Consider the following 19124-nt stretch of genomic DNA (forward strand, 5'->3'; position numbering starts at 1 on the left):
TTACTTTTCATTCATTTAACCTTTACTTGATTTTTTTACACACTGCCAATTTATCAATTGCTATTTTTATTACGATAAGAATATTTTTGTTAATATACACAAATAGTAAGAAACTATTTTTTTTTTTTAATCATAAGTTTGTAATTATTGTCATTAAAATATTTAGTTATTCAAGTTATCTTTTTTAATATATTTTTATTAGTCATATATTCAGCATTATGTGATGTCTAATTAACTGCCATTTATATATTTAAATAATGAAAACTAATTGCATGTGCTCGATTTGTGACAATAGAATATTTTAATTCCTTGATTAAAAATAAAGTGTGCATTTAGTGTGAAAATAAATTTAATATTACTGTTTATAAAAATATTTCATGGACAAAGAGGAAAAAAGATATATACAAATACAAAGATGTTATTATAAAACAAATTTTTTTATATTTATGTTGATATATGAATCAATGTTTATGCATTGATATAAATTAATATAAAATATACAATGTTATATAGGAAATTACTTCTCTCTCTCTTATATATATATATATATATATACAATAAATTTTTCATGTGCAAATAATTAGGATTATTTTTCATTTGAAATTAATTTATGGTAAAATAATCAATTGATTAATAAAGAATAATAACACTGATTACAAAAATCTTTATAAACATAATTAAAAAATTTTAGTATTTCATTTTTTAACATATAAATATTAGAAAAACATTTTATTCTATAATAATTTTAAATATATTTTAATAAATAGAAAAAAGTATTGTGTCTAGTAAAAAATTTTTGTTAAATAATTTATAAATAATAACAGACAGATTCATAAAACATGAAAAACTACAATGCAATGAATATGAAGATCTATCTTAGTAATTTATTATAATTGTGTACGAATAAAAATTTTATATTATCAAGTTTGGTTATATTATTATTGTTGCTATTGTTGTTATTGTTAATAGCCCTATTCTATTAGATACATATATAGTTATCATTAAATTATATAACTTAAAATATTTGATATTTTCTAACTAGATAAGATTTAAAAAATTGTTTTAAATTATGTATTATGCTTAAAGCTAACTATAAAATAATGATTAAATTAATATTTTTTCAAAAAGTATTGAAATTGATAAAAAAAAATGTCTTCTTTAATTAACAATAATAAAATATTTATAATAAATAAATCAATGAACATATTAAATAAAATTATATTCAATAGAAAAATATTCATTAGAAAAATAGCGGGCAGTGAAACAGCTGTTTTTTGAATGATGAGACATCTAGTGGAATGCGTATACATATGCAATAGCAACGAATGGACAAAATGCACGATACGGAACTGATCGCACTTGTACTTAGAAGAGCTAATTAAGAAACCATGGCAGCTGGTTGTTGTGGAACGAAAAAGCAAAAACTAAATGATTCCACTAGTATTCCGCGTAACAATACTGTAAGTTTACAAAATAATATTCATATGCGGAATTCTATAATAGTTCAACCTGAGATGGGCTTTTATTGTTTCGATGTCCTTTACTGCCAACTGCACCAACTTGATCCACCAAAACCACCCAACTTCAGTAATGAAGCTTTGTAAGTATTTGTTATTGACAACCTCTCTATTTACTTTTAATTTAATATTTTTTTTTTTTTTTTACTTTAAATAGTTGAATATATAACTTTTAATACAATAGAATTGATATTTTTTGTATTTTATTTTTTATTTTTTTCATTATAAATTTTTATATTTCATTTCATTTTTAATTTATGAATAGAATTGAATAAATATTATTCAAATATTTTTTGTTTCTATACATAAAATAATTACATTTTATTGAGAAAAAAAATTATTAAATATTTTTTATCTTTATTATTTTTTTATGATATTTTATATAAAACTTAAAAAGACTAAGTAAAAGTATATTAAATATTTTTATAAATATTTTAATTAAAATTTTGTCATTTTCATTGTTTTTTTTATTGTATTAAAATAAGAATTTTTTAAATTTCAATGTATATTATTAAAATATAATAATATATAAATGTGATATTTTTTATATATGTTAATATATTATTATTATATTTGATTTTGAAGCCCTTTATTTGTAACATGGACTATTGGTAAAGATATGAGATTAAGAGGTTGCATTGGTACATTTAATGCAATGCATTTACATGCTGGACTACGGGAATATGCTACTACTAGGTATTATTTTAGATTAAAATTAATAATAATATAAGAACCATTTTAAGTATATTACTTTTTATAGTGCTTTCAAGGACTCAAGGTTTAATCCAATAACATTGGAAGAACTTCCACGTTTACATGTAAGTGTTTCTATACTTCGACATTTTGAAGATGGAGCAGATTATTTAGATTGGATAATAGGGGTTCATGGAATTCGTATAGAATTTCATAATGAAAAGGGCAATAAACGAACTGCTACATATTTGCCAGATGTAGCAATAGAACAAGGTTTGTATTACATTCAATTTAAGTAAATAGAATTTGCAGAATTAACAAGTTTTTCTATGTGATTATTTCATAATATAAAGTAATTTATAATAAAGAATTAATAAATTACTTAACAATTAAATTATACTTAATATGTGTGTAAAAATACTTGTAAGATAATTGCAAGTATTCTGCAAAGTTAGAATTTTACTTATTTAGGATGGAACCAAATCCAAACAATAGACTCTTTACTACATAAAGGAGGCTATAAGGGGTTAGTTACTCCTGATATTAGACGTAGTGTCAAGTTAACTCGATACCAGAGTGAAAAAGTGACTGTGAGTTATCAAGATTATATGACACGCTGGCATGGTCAAAGATGCTAGCAACTGCCCTGGGGTTCTATTAAAGGGCCCCCCATTTGTTATATTTCTAACAACATTGATAATTTGAGTACAGATACATTTAATTGTTGTTTGCAATATATTAATTATCAATGCAATAATATAATGGCCAGTCAATATGCATTCATTATAATAGAACCTAATTACTTTTTTATGACACAATCATGTCTATTCTATAATTCAATATCTATTAATTTTATCATCTTATCTATACAAAGTTATCTTTTATTTTTATATACACATACAAAATTTGTTTGTTTATCAGTGCATAATCATTATTGGAGATGTCTTCCTATAAAAAATCATAGATTATGGAATATAAAAACAAACATGGTATTAAAGACTCAATTTAATCTTTTACTATTTCCAATGGTGCCTATTATATGCTTACATTTTATACTTACTTATTTTATAAAAAAAAAATATTTATTAACAAAAATAATAGGATTTTGGGTATTTAGTGGCCTTATCTTTTCTGAATTTAACACTATTTACAAATAACTACTGAATATAAGATAATATTTGTGGAATTTAAATTCAATTGGCAAATTTCTTCAGTTTTTTTATAGCTAGTATAAATATATTATTGTTTAGTTTATACAAGATGTTATTGTTTGTTTCATTCTTTTATCCACAGTGTATTTTTATTTTATTTTGACTGTTCTCTAATAAAAATATAGTACTTAATAAACTTTCCTTAGCCATTAAATAATAATATTAATGTCTGCATTTATAATTGCAGTTCAAAATTTGTGATATACAAACAAACTTAATATATTATATAAATAATAACATATATAATAAATATAGATGTTATTTATAATCATAAACTTCAATATTTTTTAAACATTAAATATTCTAACGTTTATTAATAGTATCTTGAATAATAATAGAAAATTATTGGAATTAACGAAATAATAATTTTGAAATATAAAATATTTTATATTATTTTTTTGAGAAAAAAAGAATAAATAATAATCTATACATATATTTATAAAAAATTGAATGTAAATAATAATGTAAATAAGAAAGAATGTAAATAATAAATTAAATATAAAAATTATATACGCGTAATAATAAAAATAAATTGTAATTAAATTATTGAAATAACAAAAAAAAAGGTGTGTTTTAATTCATAAAACTACTCTTTATATATCTTTTATAATAAGAAAAAGAATGTTCCAAACAATATGTGCATGAAATATAACAATTTATCTATATGATTATTTCTCAAAAGTATAAAAAAGTTGATAAAAATAAATTATCTTAATTTATTTATTAACAAAAACTTATAATATTTTAATATATATTTTCTATTAAAAATAAAATTGAAAATATAATATGTTATAAATAAAAAATAAAAAATCATTGTTTTTATTATTTAACTATCACATTATAACATTCATATTATTAATGTGATAGTTACATATTAAAAACAATACAATTATAATAATATATATATATAATTTATACATGCAACTTATTGTGATATTTATTAATATATTAATTTAATATATAAATATGAATATTAAAATTTTATCAAAATTTATTTGAAATTTCCTTACCATTTTATTCTTACAACTGTCGATTTAATATATTCTGTACAATTATTTTATAAATTATTTAGTTGCATAAATTAACTCATTTATTGTTATTAATGCACTGTTATAGTATGAATAATACAAAAGTTCTAAATTTGAACTATTATCAATCTTCTACTTTTAATTAAATAAAAATTTATTTATTAAGTAGTATATAATTTATGATATTTCCCACTTCATGTTTTCAACCTATAATACATAGAAATATATGTAAATATGTAAGTATATTAGATATATATGTATATATATTAAGAAGATATGCATATAACGATAGTATATTAAATAATAAATTGTCTAAACATACCTTTTTATTATCAATATATTCATGAAGTTTTATTATAATATTTGTTAGATTTTGCATTGATAAAATTTGTAAGTAGGTAACTATACCACCTACAATTGTATTGCTAATAAATAAAAATGATATGATCTTAGAATGAGGTTTAACAATGCTCCACCAAAGTTTGAAAAGTTCCTTTCCTTCTCTTATATATGGAACTCTGTACCCTATATTTCCAGCAATCTACACAAAAATTTTTAAAATTAGAAAATTAAATTAACATAGAATACATGATAATGACATGAAAAATATTTTACCCCAATATTTATTGCTGGTGATATAATTAAAGAATATAATAAGCTATTAGCTTGTAGAAATGAAATTGCTTTTAATTCTTCACATATTAAACAATGAGGTTCACGTATCAATATTTTATTTAAAATAAACTGAAAATAAGAATTACTATAATTATTATATTTTTTATTGTAAAAGATTTTTAGAAAATATTTTTTATTTATTAATAAGATTTAACATACAAATTGATGACATAAATATGAAGTAGATGATGGTGCTAATGTTAGAAATAATGTTGTCATTTTTGCACCATTATGATGTAACTTCAATTTATGTCTAAATATTGAGTTAATTATCATTCCATTAATAAAAGCAATTCCTGCTATTATTTTATTTCCATGTCTTAAAGACCAGCTTAAAAAAATAATAACATTACAATAATATATTTATAAACAATGAGAAATTAAAAAATTTATATTCTTTAATATGATATATTTAATAATAAATTAAGAATTAAAATTATAATACATACACCTCATTCTGTGGTTCCCAATTCTTAATTAAGTCCATTCGTTTTTTAACAAGGTTATTCTCACTTTCATAACCTAACATAATTAATGATGTCATTTTTAAGTTTTTAAATTATTTATTTTTTTTTTTATTTTAATATCTTCACATTTATTGTTTGATTTAATATGCAATATATTTTTATTATGTAACAGTAAACAAAATGAGATAGACAATAGATTTATCTTATGAAATTTTGTAATGTTTCTATTTCAAAATCTGAAATACCGATTGTGTAAGTTTCTAATATACTCTCAATAATTTATTGCATTAAATTTAAGAATTATATCACAGATGGAGATAATCATGAGATTTATCTATAAATAAAGAAAAAATCATGTGATTTCTCAAAAATTTTGATTGAAACTCCATCAAAGTTTTTCTAAATTAAAAAATTATTTAATTTCAAGTATGATTTTTACTATTAATAGAAGGAAACAAAACTACATATTATATATCATATCAATTTTTACATTCAAACTTTTTATTAACATAATAATTTTGTTAAACAATATCAATCAACAAATGGAAGATATTTTTTTAATAAACAAATGTATATTTTTTTATAGGATATGCTTTTTTAATAAAATGATGAAGAAAAGAAGAGAACAAAGAAAAAATAGTCAAAAGGAATAACAAAATACAATGAAGAATTACCTGCTCAGTTTTTTGATTTTTCTAGAAAATTAAGTGATCCAAAAAAATAAACAATTTCCACAATATCAGTGGAAAAACTCTGGGCATTTTATTAACGCAACACTAATTCAAACAACCGCGATTAAACAATAACGGAACACTAATTTTAAAATGAATCAAATAAGAACTTACTACTATTGTATGAATGAAAAGTAACAAATATTCCGACATTATAAAATTATAAGTTAAAAACTAATGATTTTAAATATAAATAAAGATAAAGAAATATATAAGAAATTATTTAATTCAAAATTAAAATATTTAAAAAATCGCGATATTTTATAATTTTACGCAATACTAATGCAAATGCGATTATCGTTTTAATATAAGATTAATTCAACCCGTAAGTATTTTTTCGCAACACTAATTTAAAAAACCGCGATTTGCCCATGATAACTGGATCTGGATGATGGGCCCGCATGCATCGGCCGGACAATACACAACATTTACTACGTGATACTAAAACGAACACAGTGACAAAATAATAACAATGACTTCCCATTCTTTGGACTTAAACAAAATCCAAAAAATGAGAAGCCATTCGCTGCGGCCCTCTTCGTGACAGTTTGTCGAGCCTCTTCGGTCTTCTTTCTTCGAGCGCAATGCTCGCTGAAACTTAAATCTAGGCTCGAGATTCACTAATCGCAAATGAAACAAAAAAAAAAAAAAAAAAGAAAGAAAAAAAAATGACCAAATCACGAAAACTAATCACACGTGGACGACCAATGATCGCAACGATAATTGTCCGTACACGCGCAGAATCTCGAGCGCAACGTTCGTTTCGAATTAATTCACGATCGCGACCACGGAATTTGATAAATCGATGGGAAAAACCAGAAACGATATGGTATTCTCCATTCGTCTCAGTTTTGCTCTCGATTTTTCAAATTTGATTTCCTGAAACAGGTTGTCACGCGAGAACGCGCCTACCCGATCGGAGACTGTGACAACCTGCCCGGCCCTACCTACTTATAATTAACAGACACACCAGAAATATACTACCTATCCTACCTATCCCCTATATTTAAAAAATATGGCAAAACAGGCACACCAACACATTCATTCCACGATTCTCACGCATAACACTCGGGCGCGAAATGCCTACACTAGGGAAAACGTCCCGGGACGTCTCCGACACCCGAGCTTGGCATACTACTTTCACACTCTAACTTTACGTACCATTTTCCTGAAATCGATTGACGATGGCTAATGATCATTGCGTAAAATACGATAAAATTTCGTATTTACTGTGTCAATTATAATTATGAACATTCGTAATTAAACAAAATTTCTTTTTTTATTTCAAAGATAATATATTATATTATATTCTTGGGAAAAAAAAAATTCGAATAATATGAAATAAGCTACCATTATTGTAATTTGATGATAATGAATATTGATGATAATGATTGATAATAAATAATCGAAACGACGCAATTCCACAGCCTAACCACACACACAAAATGTGGAAAATACGTCGTGCACGATACACTAACACATCGTCAGTCGCTAAAAAATTTGTATAAACTTATGAACTATGATCATCATGCCCATCGCCTCTCTCCCACCCAAGTTGCACCTGGGCACGTGAATGAGATCCTGACAATGGGCATGGAAAGGGTTAAATCTGAAAATCCTGAGCTAAAAAATATATTAATATAAATATTTTATATCTAACGGACTAAATAAATTTTGATTTTCCATATTCTTAATTCATTTGAATAATAATTTAATAATTCTACTTTATCTTTAATGATTTTACTTTGATTTTTACAAATATAATGGATTATTAAAGAAAATTGTTAATAAATTGTTAAATTAAAAAATTTACTAATCAGAAAAGAATATATTTATTTAAAAAAATTAATAATAAGACATAATGCAATGGATTAATAAATTGAAAGTTAAATATTAATGAAAATATCCTCAGATGATTTCTCCATCAAAGCATATTTTCGAAAATACGAAATGAGAAATATTCAAAATGTTTAGCTTTGATTTCAAAATCTATCTGTCGCGAAATATCTTCTTGCATATAAAATTTAATATATTTTCGGACGTGAGAAACAAAGATTTTATTATTTTTGTTATCTTGAAAAATCAAACAACTAAATTCTTTAAAACATTATTGTAAAACTAAAGATTATTATGCATTCGTGATTCACACACGAATATTTATACATGTATATTTAACATTTGTAATAAATCTATATTGTAAATGATTACAAGAATTTAGTTTTAAATAATTAATTTGAAAAATCATTAATATTTAAAAACGCGATATACAAGAAGATCTAGCCTAAATTAAATAAATAAAATATAGAGAAAGGAAATGTTATTATTACGAGTATAAAAAATACTCGTAGTCACTGTGCTCGTGCAAAATTCTACGTATACAACCAATCACTCGTGTCGATTTGGACCTTTCATCCTACGACATGATTGAGTGATCGGAGGAATCAAAATGCATGCGACTCACCAATAGATGCGAAGATTTTTCATTGCCATCGTTTCTGCATTATCGTGATCTTGTCATCAAATACGAGAAAATAAAAACTGTAATAGAAAAAATTAAACGTTGTAATTAAACATGTTACATATAATAATTATTTGAAAAAATTGAACTAGATAAAAATATAAAGATTATTACCATTTTGTTTGAAGGATGATTGTCATATCCTTTTGAAAAATACACTGATTTTAACACGAAATGAATATTTAAAAAAAAAAAAAGTAAACAAAAATGAAATAAATTATCAATACATGTTTTTAAGCAATAATCGGCGAATAAACACTGACTCTAATTACGCGAATAGTTATTATAATTAACTTGAATTAAAAAATATTAAAAATACTATTACGAAGCAAACACTGATTCTAATAACCACATTGCACATGGTCAGAAAAATTTTTTTGGAGTAAAACTGAAAGAAACATATATGTTGAATAATAATATAATATGTTTATGAGAAATAGTTAGGGAAATAAATTTTAGATATATTTACCTAAAGAAAAGTTTGATGTATCTAATCATCACTGTTGACAATATAACTCGCGTGGCTATTATGGCTATCGAATTTCAAGTTTCCTAGAAAGTCTGTGGGATGAGAAATGTTTTTGGCCTTGAACAAAACATCAAAATAAATATAGAAATAATGCACAAATTGAATGCAAAAATAGACGCATTAAAAGCAAAATATATGAGAGAACATGTATATGTACGAATATTTATTACGATCTAATTATTCTATCTCTATACTAATAAAAAAATTATAAATGCTTTTAAAAATTATATTAAATTAAATATAATAAATAAAATCTTATCTTATTTGTAGGTAAATTATTGTATCTCCTGTCAATCATCAGTGAATATGCAACTATAATGTTTTCGAACTCATTCTCTTAATTAAATAATAAGTCTGTATAAATAAAATTAATAAGTAAAATAAATAAGTAAAATTAAAATTATATTAAAGTAAAGTAATATAATACAAGTTTGTGTTCAAAAAATTACAAAATATATTACCGGCATTTTATTGTCAGGTAGACGAATAATATAAATCGGAAGAAGTTTGAAAGAATGTTTAATTTTGATATAATAATGTTTAATATATAATTAAACAAACACATATTATTCAAACAAAACTTGTAATAGTTCAAAACTTGTAATATAATACTTTATTAATAAAAATTTTACACAATTAAGCACTTTTACCGATGTCACACGTCTCGTCACCACTAATTTCAAGAGCAAACTGACATCATGCGAACCGATTATCTTAGGAGCTTCGTGATTGGCTGGAGCTGAGTGGTGCGCGATTCTTTACCTATACAATCTCGCGCGGAAATTTAATTTATACAATATTTCTATTTTAAAAATATCAAAATCCTGTAAATATTTATTACTTATTACAAATATAAATAATAAATTATTAAAATTAATTTATTATTAAATAGATAATTAATGAAAAAATTAATGAATTCGAGAAAGACTTTAATATTAAACAAAAAATCGACAAAAAAATTTAAAATTGAAGAACATTGAAAATGTCTTTTAGCGATTCTTAGCAGCTTTATGATTGGCTGAAACTGCGCAGTTATTTTATTAAGTTTGCGCATCGAAATAAGAATGCGCAAGTTTAATAAAATAACTGCGCAGTTTCAGCCAATCATAAAGCTGCTAAGAATCGCTAAAAGACATTTTCAATGTTCTTCAATTTTAAATTTTTTTGTCGATTTTTTGTTTAATATTAAAGTCTTTCTCGAATTCATTAATTTTTTCATTAATTATCTATTTAATAATAAATTAATTTTAATAATTTATTATTTATATTTGTAATAAGTAATAAATATTTACAGGATTTTGATATTTTTAAAATAGAAATATTGTATAAATTAAATTTCCGCGCGAGATTGTATAGGTAAAGAATCGCGCACCACTCAGCTCCAGCCAATCACGAAGCTCCTAAGAGAATCGGTTCGCATGATGTCAGTTTGCTCTTGAAATTGGTGGTGACAAGACGTATGACATCGGTAAAAGTGCGTAATTGTGTAAAATTTTTGTTAATAAAGTATTATATTACGGGTTTTGAACTATTACAAGTTTTGTTTGAATAATATGTGTTTGTTTAGTCATACATTAAATATTATTATATCAAAATTAAATATTTTTTCGAATTTCTTTCGTCGATTTATATTATTCGTCTATTTGATAATTAAAATGGCCGATAGTGTGTCTTATAAATTTTCGAACGTTAAACTATTACATTATTTTAATTATAATTTTAATTTTAAATATTTGTTTTAAAGTTTTGATTTTTATTTGTGTAGATTATTGTTTGGTTGATGTGATGGTTTCGAAGCTTATATATATTTAATAATAATTGAAGATCTGAGGACTTTTTTTCAAATAAGGTAAGATTTTACTTATTTTAACAAAAGATAATTTCTATAAGCATCTTGTTTTTTTACTAGTAGAGAGATGAAATACCCAGATTTTTAAATATTAATATATTTCGTATATTTTTATATATATTTTATATATTCTTATATATTGATATATATTGTACATTGATGTATATTCTTATATATATTTTCTTTCTAAATGTGTTTATCCATCTGTTCATTCATGCATTATTTGCATTTGTTTTTATTTTGGTGTTTAATTATTTCGAAGCTGAAAACATTTTTTACTTATTTTACTATTAATTATTACATATATATCACGTTTCCAGAAAATTGATGGTTGGTGTTCGTGCCACGCTCGACATGTCTCGACTTGTTGTTATGCTCCCCTCTCTAATTTCTAATTCAATAATCGAAATCGCGGCACGAGGTGTCATTCTATTATCGAAAGTCGTGGCGATTAGACGCTTTGTTTCAGGTATGTATTTTTTCTATTACATAATTTATATTTCATTATTATTGTTTTATTTTTTGTATAATATATTTAATTAATATTGTATATAATTAAAACATTATTCAATAATTTATTATTTATTATATTATTATATTATATTATATTATAATTGACAGTTTCTTGAAAAATAACTTATTTTGTTGTATTCATTTGTTGAACTATTAATAAAAAGTAAAAATTAGTTCGTATTATAATTTTTATAATTTTTATAATATTTTATTATAAATATTATTTTATTTAAATATAGTTGGTTTTAATTTCTTACATTTTACTCATTTATTTTAAGGATTTGATTATCTTTTTTTCAGATTAGTAGCTGATTACTGATTTTTTCAAAGCGGAAAAAATTTCAATATGGACAATAGTGAATATTCAATACTATAATCAATTTTTATGCTGACTTTTCATGGATTTTTCATGGTAACATTTGATTTTTAGTAAAAAAAGATAAATATATTTACCAATTCTAACCAATAAATTAACCAATATATTATTTTTTTTTTAAATTTGAATAATTATTAATATATTATATACTTTATAAATGATAATTTTACATTGCATTAATTTTTTAGTACTTGATATGAAAATAAAAAAGATTTAACGAATTGCATTCTTATTTTGAAAATAATAAATTATTTTTTATTTCAAATAAAATAACTCATTATATGAAAAATTGTGATTTCAAAAAAGATAATAATATTTACTTGAACAAACGCTCAATAGAAAAAAGAAGGAAAATATCGACATAATATTTTTATATTTTTTTTTTTCACTTTTCTCCTAATAATATCAGTTTACTTTCAGATATTATTTATGACCACGTGCAATGTGGTTGGTAGAATCAGTGTTTGCTTCGTAATAGTATTTTTAATATTTTTTAATTCAAGTTAATTATAACAACTATTCGCGTAATTAGAGTCAGTGTTTATTCGCCGATTATTGCTTAAAAACATGTATTGATAATTTATTTCATTTTTGTTTACTTTTTTTTTTTTTAAATATTCATTTCGTGTTAAAATCAGTGTATTTTTCAAAAGGATATGACAATCATCCTTCAAACAAAATGGTAATAATCTTTATATTTTTATCTAGTTCAATTTTTTCAAATAATTATTATATGTAACATGTTTAATTACAACGTTTAATTTTTTCTATTACAGTTTTTATTTTCTCGTATTTGATGACAAAATCACGATAATGCAGAAACGATGGCAATGAAAAATCTTCGCATCTATTGGTGAGTCGCATGCATTTTGATTCCTCCGATCACTCAATCATGTCGTAGGATGAAAGGTCCAAATCGACACGAGTGATTGGTTGTATACGTAGAATTTTGCACGAGCACAGTGACTACGAGTATTTTTTATACTCGTAATAATAACATTTCCTTTCTCTATATTTTATTTATTTAATTTAGGCTAGATCTTCTTGTATATCGCGTTTTTAAATATTAATGATTTTTCAAATTAATTATTTAAAACTAAATTCTTGTAATCATTTACAATATAGATTTATTACAAATGTTAAATATACATGTATAAATATTCGTGTGTGAATCACGAATGCATAATAATCTTTAGTTTTACAATAATGTTTTAAAGAATTTAGTTGTTTGATTTTTCAAGATAACAAAAATAATAAAATCTTTGTTTCTCACGTCCGAAAATATATTAAATTTTATATGCAAGAAGATATTTCGCGACAGATAGATTTTGAAATCAAAGCTAAACATTTTGAATATTTCTCATTTCGTATTTTCGAAAATATGCTTTGATGGAGAAATCATCTGAGGATATTTTCATTAATATTTAACTTTCAATTTATTAATCCATTGCATTATATCTTATTATTAATTTTTTTAAATAAATATATTCTTTTCTGATTAGTAAATTTTTTAATTTAACAATTTATTAACAATTTTCTTTAATAATCCATTATATTTGTAAAAATCAAAGTAAGATCATTAAAGATAAAGTAGAATTATTAAATTATTATTCAAATGAATTAAGAATATGGAAAATCAAAATTTATTTAGTCCGTTAGATATAAAATATTTATATTAATATATTTTTTAGCTCAGGATTTTCAGATTTAACCCTTTCCATGCCCATTGTCAGGATCTCATTCACGTGCCCAGGTGCAACTTGGGTGGGAGAGAGGCGATGGGCATGATGATCATAGTTCATAAGTTTATACAAATTTTTTAGCGACTGACGATGTGTTAGTGTATCGTGCACGACGTATTTTCCACATTGTGTGTGTGTGGTTAGGCTGTGGAATTGCGTCGTTTCGATTATTTATTATCAATCATTATCATCAATATTCATTATCATCAAATTACAATAATGATAGCTTATTTCATATTATTCGAATTTTTTTTTTCCCAAGAATATAATATAATATACTATCTTTGAAATAAAAAAAAAATTTTGTTTAATTACGAATGTTCATAATTATAATTGACACAGTAAATACGAAATTTTATCGTATTTTACGCAATGATCATTAGCCATCGTCAATCGATTTCAGGAAAATGGTACGTAAAGTTAGAGTGTGAAAGTAGTATGCCAAGCTCGGGTGTCGGAGACGTCCCGGGACGTTTTCCCTAGTGTAGGCATTTCGCGCCCGAGTGTTATGCGTGAGAATCGTGGAATGAATGTGTTGGTGTGCCTGTTTTGCCATATTTTTTAAATATAGGGGATAGGTAGGATAGGTAGTATATTTCTGGTGTGCCTGTTAATTATAAGTAGGTAGGGCCGGGCAGGTTGTCACAGTCTCCGATCGGGTAGGCGCGTTCTCGCGTGACAACCTGTTTCAGGAAATCAAATTTGAAAAATCGAGAGCAAAACTGAGACGAATGGAGAATACCATATCGTTTCTGGTTTTTCCCATCGATTTATCAAATTCCGTGGTCGCGATCGTGAATTAATTCGAAACGAACGTTGCGCTCGAGATTCTGCGCGTGTACGGACAATTATCGTTGCGATCATTGGTCGTCCACGTGCGATTAGTTTTCGCGATTTGGTCATTTTTTTTTCTTTCTTTTTTTTTTTTTTTTTTGTTTCATTTGCGATTAGTGAATCTCGAGCCTAGATTTAAGTTTCAGCGGGCATTGCGCTCGAAGAAAGAAGACCGAAGAGGCTCGACAAACTGTCACGAAGAGGGCCGCAGCGAATGGCTTCTCATTTTTTGGATTTTGTTTAAGTCCAAAGAATGGGAAGTCATTGTTATTATTTTGTCACTGTGTTCGTTTTAGTATCACGTAGTAAATGTTGTGTATTGTCCGGCCGATGCATGCGGGCCCATCATCCAGATCCAGTTATCATGGGCAAATCGCGGTTTTTTAAATTAGTGTTGCGAAAAAATACTTACGGGTTGAATTAATCTTATATTAAAACGATAATCGCATTTGCATTAGTATTGCGTAAAATTATAAAATATCGCGATTTTTTAAATATTTTAATTTTGAATTAAATAATTTCTTATATATTTCTTTATCTTTATTTATATTTAAAATCATTAGTTTTTAACTTATAATTTTATAATGTCGGAATATTTGTTACTTTTCATTCATACAATAGTAGTAAGTTCTTATTTGATTCATTTTAAAATTAGTGTTGCGTTATTGTTTAATCGCGGTTGTTTGAATTAGTGTTGCGTTAATAAAATGCCCAAAGTTTTTCCACTAATATTGTGGAAATTGTTTATTTTTTTGGATCACTATGCAGCTGAATTACACAATGGTGAGTTAACAACAACTATCTTTAATATGGTTTTATTGATTGCAATTTTCCGTTATTAGTTGCGTAATATTACGAGTGCATAAATTAATATTTATTATTGTAATATTTAAAATCTTCCATCCTATTTTTTTATTTTTATTTCTTTTTTATTTGTATAGAATTGGATTATAAATATAATAAAGCACTCTTCGCGGTTTCTTTCGTGAACTTTCATTTAATATATTCGTATTGCGAAAATGTATTCCGCTCACGGTTTGTTCGGTTATATATTGAGTGGATGTTAATTAAAGTTTGATATGTTTTATGATTATTAATTTTTTGTTTTTTTCTTTTTCAGTATCCTTTTGTTAACGGAGCATTTGTTTTCAAAAATGTTATTAAAAAATATATTATTATTTCCTAATTATTAATTCAATAATTGAGTTTGTTTCAGGTATAAATCGAAGAAAATAAAGAAGTGGAGAGAAATACGATCTTTATTTGGTAAACACTAACTATTATAAATCTATTATTATTTAATCTATTATTATTTATTTCTTTTTTTTTCAGGAATTACTTAGTTTTCAATGTAATAAAACGAAAAAAATATTTCATTCGTTTTTTTGCATTGTATTTAGATTTTTATATACATAGGAAGATAATTGAGAAATTTCTCCCATGTAGGAGATAAGTTTTTTCAATAAGATGGAAAATTTTTTAATTTTTTAATATATATAAGATAGGATATTTTTAAATTTTTGATAGATAAGATTTATGAATGAACGAATTGTTTAATTCTTTTATTAGAAATATGTCTGGATGTGTGAACATGTTTGATTCGATCATTTTCTTTATCCTATTTTAAAAAATCCTGTGATAAATATTGTATTCTTCCCAACCTTGTTGCCCAACCTTAGTTTGCTTTGCAATATTTTTGAAGGCAATGCCATCATGAGTGGCTTGCTAAATTCCTTAATTCTTTCGTTCCATCGTAAACACTACTTAATAATTATCCTCTACATATCCTCCCTCTAAAAGTCAAATATTTTTTATGGATTGTTAAAAGCAATTAGACGAATATTATCCTGCTTTCAACAATCTTTAAAACGTGTTGTTATGTGCATTGCAAATCATTTTTTAAAATTTTAAATAGGCAGTGTTTATAAATTAATTATTTAATGTGTATTAAGTAAAATCATTATATGCTTAGTAGGTAGATTAAATAATTTATAGCTAGGATGTATATATAGAGTCAAAGTAATTTAAAAAATTATTCAAATATTTATTTATTTGAAAAACATTAAAAAAAAATTAGCCGACTGAGCTTGAAATACTACTAATATATTTAGTTAGTCTATTTTACGCTAGATAGCGCAAAAAATATTTTGATCTTTTTTTTGAAGTCAGTATTATAAAAGATAAATATCGACGATCGGTATTTATTTTTTTCTTTGATGGGTCGATAATGTTGGGAATATTTAACACAGACGAATTTCTTTATTGAATTGTTGAAATATACGATAAAAGTGTATTACGTTTCATATCTTTTATCTTACCTATCATGAATTTTATTTTAGTATATCTATCTATATTTAGTAGATTTATCTATATCTTAAATATATCTATGCAGAGCTCTTTTACATTAAAATTATCGATTCAGCATGGAATATATTTTGTACACAAACCTTTTTGTACACAAAAGATTATTGTTTTACTGTCCACCGTAAGATGGCACTGTGTGAAGTCTTTTCAGCTTGCGACACATACTGGAGGTTTGCGTAAGCTCAACTACATATTTTAAATAGATCGGTCGGTATTTAAATAACTTTTATTATTTTAAATATTAAAATAACACGCTATTCGACTTTACACGCAATTATCACCTTTTGTAAAACACGATTTCACTTCAAATATATTATTCTATGTACATTGTGATTCCAATATATCGGAAAACTTATATGTACGTGGCTACCAATGTACTCTTAAGGGGTTGCTTTCACAGGGGAGTAAGTCACGAGACGACCTGACGTCACGCATGGTGCGATCGACCAATCGGAGGTGGCGTTCTCGCGACTAGTCAGTTTTCCGACTGCTAGACTAAGCGCGACGCCATATTGCCCGTGGCCGAGTGGTGGCGGCCTGTGTTTATATCCGTTTCGTTTTACCACGTTTCGACGGACCACCGGGAGGTCTCGCGAGTGACGTGCCAAGCCGTGTACATGCCCGTCTACGCCACCCGTGAAACAGGTCGTCGATTCGCGTGACAATAGTGAACTGTGCGCGATCGTGGAGTATCGACGTGACATACCGTGCTTTGTGTTACTCTCTCTTTCCCGTTTCTTCTCCCTTCCGTAAACTAGTGCCGTTTACGCTTCTTTGCCGTCGTTCACCCTTTATCTACAGCCTTGTGTTCTGACGTGCCACCAGGATTTAATTGTCGTCAAACGGAATGCCAGTTCGTAAGCAAGGTGGTAAGCTCTCTTATTTTACCGAAACAAAAACCACCCCTGAACTTGCCGTCGATTCGGGGTAAAATCCAGAATCGTCCAATGGGAGGGGCGATACGTATGGGTCACTCGGTCAGCTGTCATCTGACTGTCAGTTGCATGCCTCTTTAATCGCTTCTTTCTCTTTTTCTCTCCGACATCGAACTATTGAGTTTCAAACATGATGCTTTCCCCCTCTTTTTTTTTTTTTTTTTTAAACGAATATAAGAGAAAACTCGTGGTATATCTGGTGAAAGGTTTAATTCGTCGATATTCATGATTGAAAAGACTCGATCAACTCGTTGTTATTGTTAGTTCTTCTAAATTGTGTGCGAGTTGCGCACAACGCTCGACCTTGAATCCCATAGTTAATCGAGAGAGGTCGCATGTTTACGAGAATGCAAGATTACGTTCGATGTAATCGCGCGTGATTATTAAAGGGATGATTAATGATCACGATACTTGTTGGAGTTTCGACCACGTGGTACGTGTAACTTGGTCCGTGGTGCTCTTATCGTTTCGATTTCTCTTACAAATGTGATATATTATCCGTAGTAAGTCGTTATTGAATCTATTCAATCTTTCTTCGAGCTCTTAATTTCACTTCACCCTATCGTTCGACCGATCTTCGAACGAGTTAACGCCATATTTTTCGTTGCAAAAATATCAAGATGAAACGAATTATAAAAATTATGAAAAGAATCGATAGATCGAAATATTAAATGCGCGTTCTTCTTCATATCGATGTAGGCCAGTATAGTAGAATGTGTTGCAATAATCACACGGCTGTTAGTTGTCGGTGTTTGGACGTGGTCCAAGAAAACGCAATAATTTCAGCTCTGGCGGGACTCTTTTGCCGCGGTTATGCGACGAGCTACTCACGGCCACGGACTCAGTCGTTTGCATCATGCTTTCTCCCCCCTTGTTTCTTCTTTTCATTCTACCCTTCCCTTACGATCATTTGCAACGCGCGTATTTTATCTAAGGCTTTATTTTTATATTAATAAATCGCTCAAAATAGTTGATTCGAGTGACCCTTGGCTTTTATCCTCCCGTGATATTTTAAATTAAGAATAAATGTTTTATAACTTCTGTATCTTGTAAATAATTTATAAACACTTTTATAGCATATTAATTATGTAGTGAAATAATAATTACGTGAATTTACCTAATATTCATTGATAATGATTCAA

General features: G+C 26.0%; 3 protein-coding genes and 1 long non-coding RNA gene across 6 annotated transcripts in view; 3 read left to right on the plus strand and 1 right to left on the minus strand.

The window, feature by feature from the left end:
- The first annotated feature begins 117 nt into the window (after positions 1-117).
- On the plus strand, positions 118-3557 carry LOC100864239 (AMMECR1-like protein). The gene is made up of 4 exons (XM_031916567.2): positions 118-1600; positions 2103-2213; positions 2278-2483; positions 2682-3557. Exons 1-4 carry the CDS (start codon positions 1389-1391, stop codon positions 2846-2848), a joined length of 696 nt encoding a protein of 231 aa, XP_031772427.2. The 5' UTR covers positions 118-1388; the 3' UTR covers positions 2849-3557.
- Positions 3558-4394: 837 nt separating this feature from the next.
- LOC100864837 (transmembrane protein 126) lies at positions 4395-5936 on the minus strand. Its single transcript, XM_012486689.3, has 5 exons — positions 5574-5936; positions 5284-5455; positions 5065-5193; positions 4772-4990; positions 4395-4656 (listed from the first exon to the last, which is right to left on the minus strand). Exons 1-5 carry the CDS (start codon positions 5666-5668, stop codon positions 4627-4629), a joined length of 645 nt encoding a protein of 214 aa, XP_012342143.1. The 5' UTR covers positions 5669-5936; the 3' UTR covers positions 4395-4626.
- A 4859-nt stretch (positions 5937-10795) lies between these two features.
- LOC105737166 (uncharacterized) lies at positions 10796-12201 on the plus strand. Its single transcript, XR_001113027.3, has 4 exons — positions 10796-10843; positions 11135-11218; positions 11539-11687; positions 12032-12201. It is a non-coding gene; the product is annotated as an uncharacterized LOC105737166 (long non-coding RNA).
- A 5390-nt stretch (positions 12202-17591) lies between these two features.
- dlg1 (MAGUK family member discs large 1) overlaps positions 17592-19124 on the plus strand; it is a 516408-nt gene continuing 514875 nt past the window's right edge. The window contains exon 1 of one of the 3 annotated variants that reach the window (XM_086911654.1): positions 17592-17916. In XM_086911654.1, the coding sequence (XP_086767780.1) occupies positions 17895-17916 (22 nt within the window). In that variant the 5' untranslated portion in view covers positions 17592-17894. The remainder of the gene's footprint in view (positions 17917-19124) is intronic. The other 2 variants (XM_086911656.1, XM_086911657.1) reach the window with 2 other exon arrangements.

This window comes from Apis florea, unplaced genomic scaffold (genome assembly GCF_048593485.1).
Source record: "Apis florea isolate Af1SG1 unplaced genomic scaffold, ASM4859348v1 contig_3326_pilon, whole genome shotgun sequence".
Lineage (NCBI taxonomy): Eukaryota > Metazoa > Arthropoda > Insecta > Hymenoptera > Apidae > Apis > Apis florea.